The following is a 1,983-nucleotide window of genomic DNA, read 5'->3' as shown; positions in this document are numbered from 1 at the left end:
TGACTGATGTTGTTTTGCCCACCTCTGAAAAATCACTGTAGTCATAAAAAAAAAAAAAGGAGCTTCAAGAGGAGGCCACTGGTGTTGTCTCATTTTTTTGACATCGCATCACTTAATCTACAGACTGTGTGCTTTGAGTTAGTGTTACTAGTCCCCTGTAATTGTGGATGAAGCCCAAAGATGTGTAAAAGGCAAGTATAGGAGATACTTCCTAAGGTAGATGCCTTTAAACTGAAGAAAAACAGTTCACATCCAGAGACCAAGGGATGAGGTCACACTTGAAATCATCATGTCCAGCTGTGTTCACTCTACTCTGAAAGTTTGCTCTCCACATCGTCACATACATATCTAAGAGACAGACTCCAGAACTTCATGTATTACCCCAGCATTCCTCTCATTCAGGTTTCCTTGGCCCCCTTCTCTCCCTTCAGGATACTCTTCATTGCCCCCTTTACATCCTTGTTCCTCAGAGTGTAGATCAGAGGGTTGACACTGGGAGTGACAATGGTGTAGAAGAGGGTGAGGAACTTGCCTTGGTCTTGGGAGTAGCTTTTGGCTGGCTGCAGGTACATGTAGATGATGGTCCCATAGAAAAGGGAGACCACCATTAGGTGGGAAGAGCAGGTATTGAATGCTTTCCTGCGCCCTGCAGCTGACTTGATCCTCACCACAGCAGCAGCAATCATCCCATAGGAGATGAGGATCAAGGAGAGGGGCACCAGTAGAAGGGCGACACCTAGGGCAAAGGCAAATGCTTCCACCAACATGGTGTCTTCACAGGACATGGCAATCAGAGCAGGCATCTCACAAAGAAAGTGGTCAACTGTGTGGCGGCCACATCGAGAGAGTTGCATTGTCTGGGGACACATGACAAAGGAGTTTAAAAAGCCACAGAACCAGGACACAGTCACCAACTGCAGGCAGAGACGTGGGTGCATGACTACAGTGTAATGCAGAGGCCGGCAGACAGCCACGTAGCGGTCATAGGACATGACAGCCAGTAGAACACACTCGGTTGAGCCCAACACCATGTAGATATAGAGCTGGGCCACACAGCCATGGTAGGAGATGGTCTTCTCTGGACCCCAAAGGTTCCACAGCAGCTGGGGAACAATGCTCGTTGTAAAGCAGAGATCCAAGAAAGAAAGGTTCCCAAGAAAGAAGTACATGGGCGTGTGGAGTCTAGCATCCATGATTGACAACAAGATGATAGCAGTGTTGCCAGCAAGGGTCAGGATGTAGAAGACCAAGATAAAAGCAAAGAGAATAATCTCCAGTCGAGGGCGATCAGAAAAGCCCAGCAAGATGAATGCTTGTTGGTAGCTATCATTGTCTCTTCCCATAGTCTTTGCCAGCTGTTATGGAAACACACAAGCAAGTATTGGATAAGACAGCCAGTGAAGATTCACCCAGCACTCTCCAATTTCCATGTGTGGATCTATAAAGTTAGCAGAGTCATCTGCTCTTTCATACTTTCCTAGCATACACTTATTGATACCTATTGTATGTAAAGCAGTGTGTCTGATTCTCCTGGAGGGGAGAGGATGAATTAACTCAGAAGCTACCCTGTTTGGTGAGTAATTACAAATAATTAGAAAGAAGAGAGGAAGTAAAAGTTCTCTAAAAGATTTGTTAAAAAGCTGAGTGTGTTGCAAATTATTCCCAGTTGATCAAAGAACCCCCTATAGAAGAGTTTATGTTCAGGGATACTGCTGTACCTGAGGGAGGTTTTGTTTGGTTTGGTTTGTTTTTTGGGGGTTTTGTTATTGTTGTTGTTTTCCAAAACACTGGTGACAATTTTACATGTGGCAGATTAAGCAAAATATATTTCCAGAAGAGAAAGTAGTACTTGCACAGACACAAGTAATCAAATTCATGGATGATATTCAGGGAGTTCACAAATATGAATGTCACACAATTCCTTAACAACACATAATTTTATTGAAATTAAATCCAATAAGGTTTGACACTCACTATCAGAAA

General features: G+C 43.9%; 1 protein-coding gene across 1 annotated transcript; it reads right to left on the bottom strand.

Moving 5' to 3' along the window:
• Nucleotides 1-398: 398 nt before the first annotated feature.
• On the bottom strand, nucleotides 399-1,343 carry LOC131831463 (putative olfactory receptor 2W6). Its single transcript, XM_059173508.1, has one exon. The coding sequence runs from the start codon at nucleotides 1,341-1,343 to the stop codon at nucleotides 399-401; it is 945 nt and encodes a 314-aa protein (XP_059029491.1).
• Nucleotides 1,344-1,983: the final 640 nt, after the last annotated feature.

Source organism: Mustela lutreola, chromosome 5 (genome assembly GCF_030435805.1).
Source record: "Mustela lutreola isolate mMusLut2 chromosome 5, mMusLut2.pri, whole genome shotgun sequence".
Classification (NCBI taxonomy): Eukaryota; Metazoa; Chordata; class Mammalia; order Carnivora; family Mustelidae; genus Mustela; species Mustela lutreola.
This window is presented reverse-complemented; position numbering and strand designations above follow the sequence as displayed.

What these genes read in the sequence shown, in the direction of transcription:
- LOC131831463 (XM_059173508.1), bottom strand. Translation starts at nt 1,343, where the DNA reads ATGGGAAGAGACAATGATAGCTACCAACAAGCATTCATCTTGCTGGGC.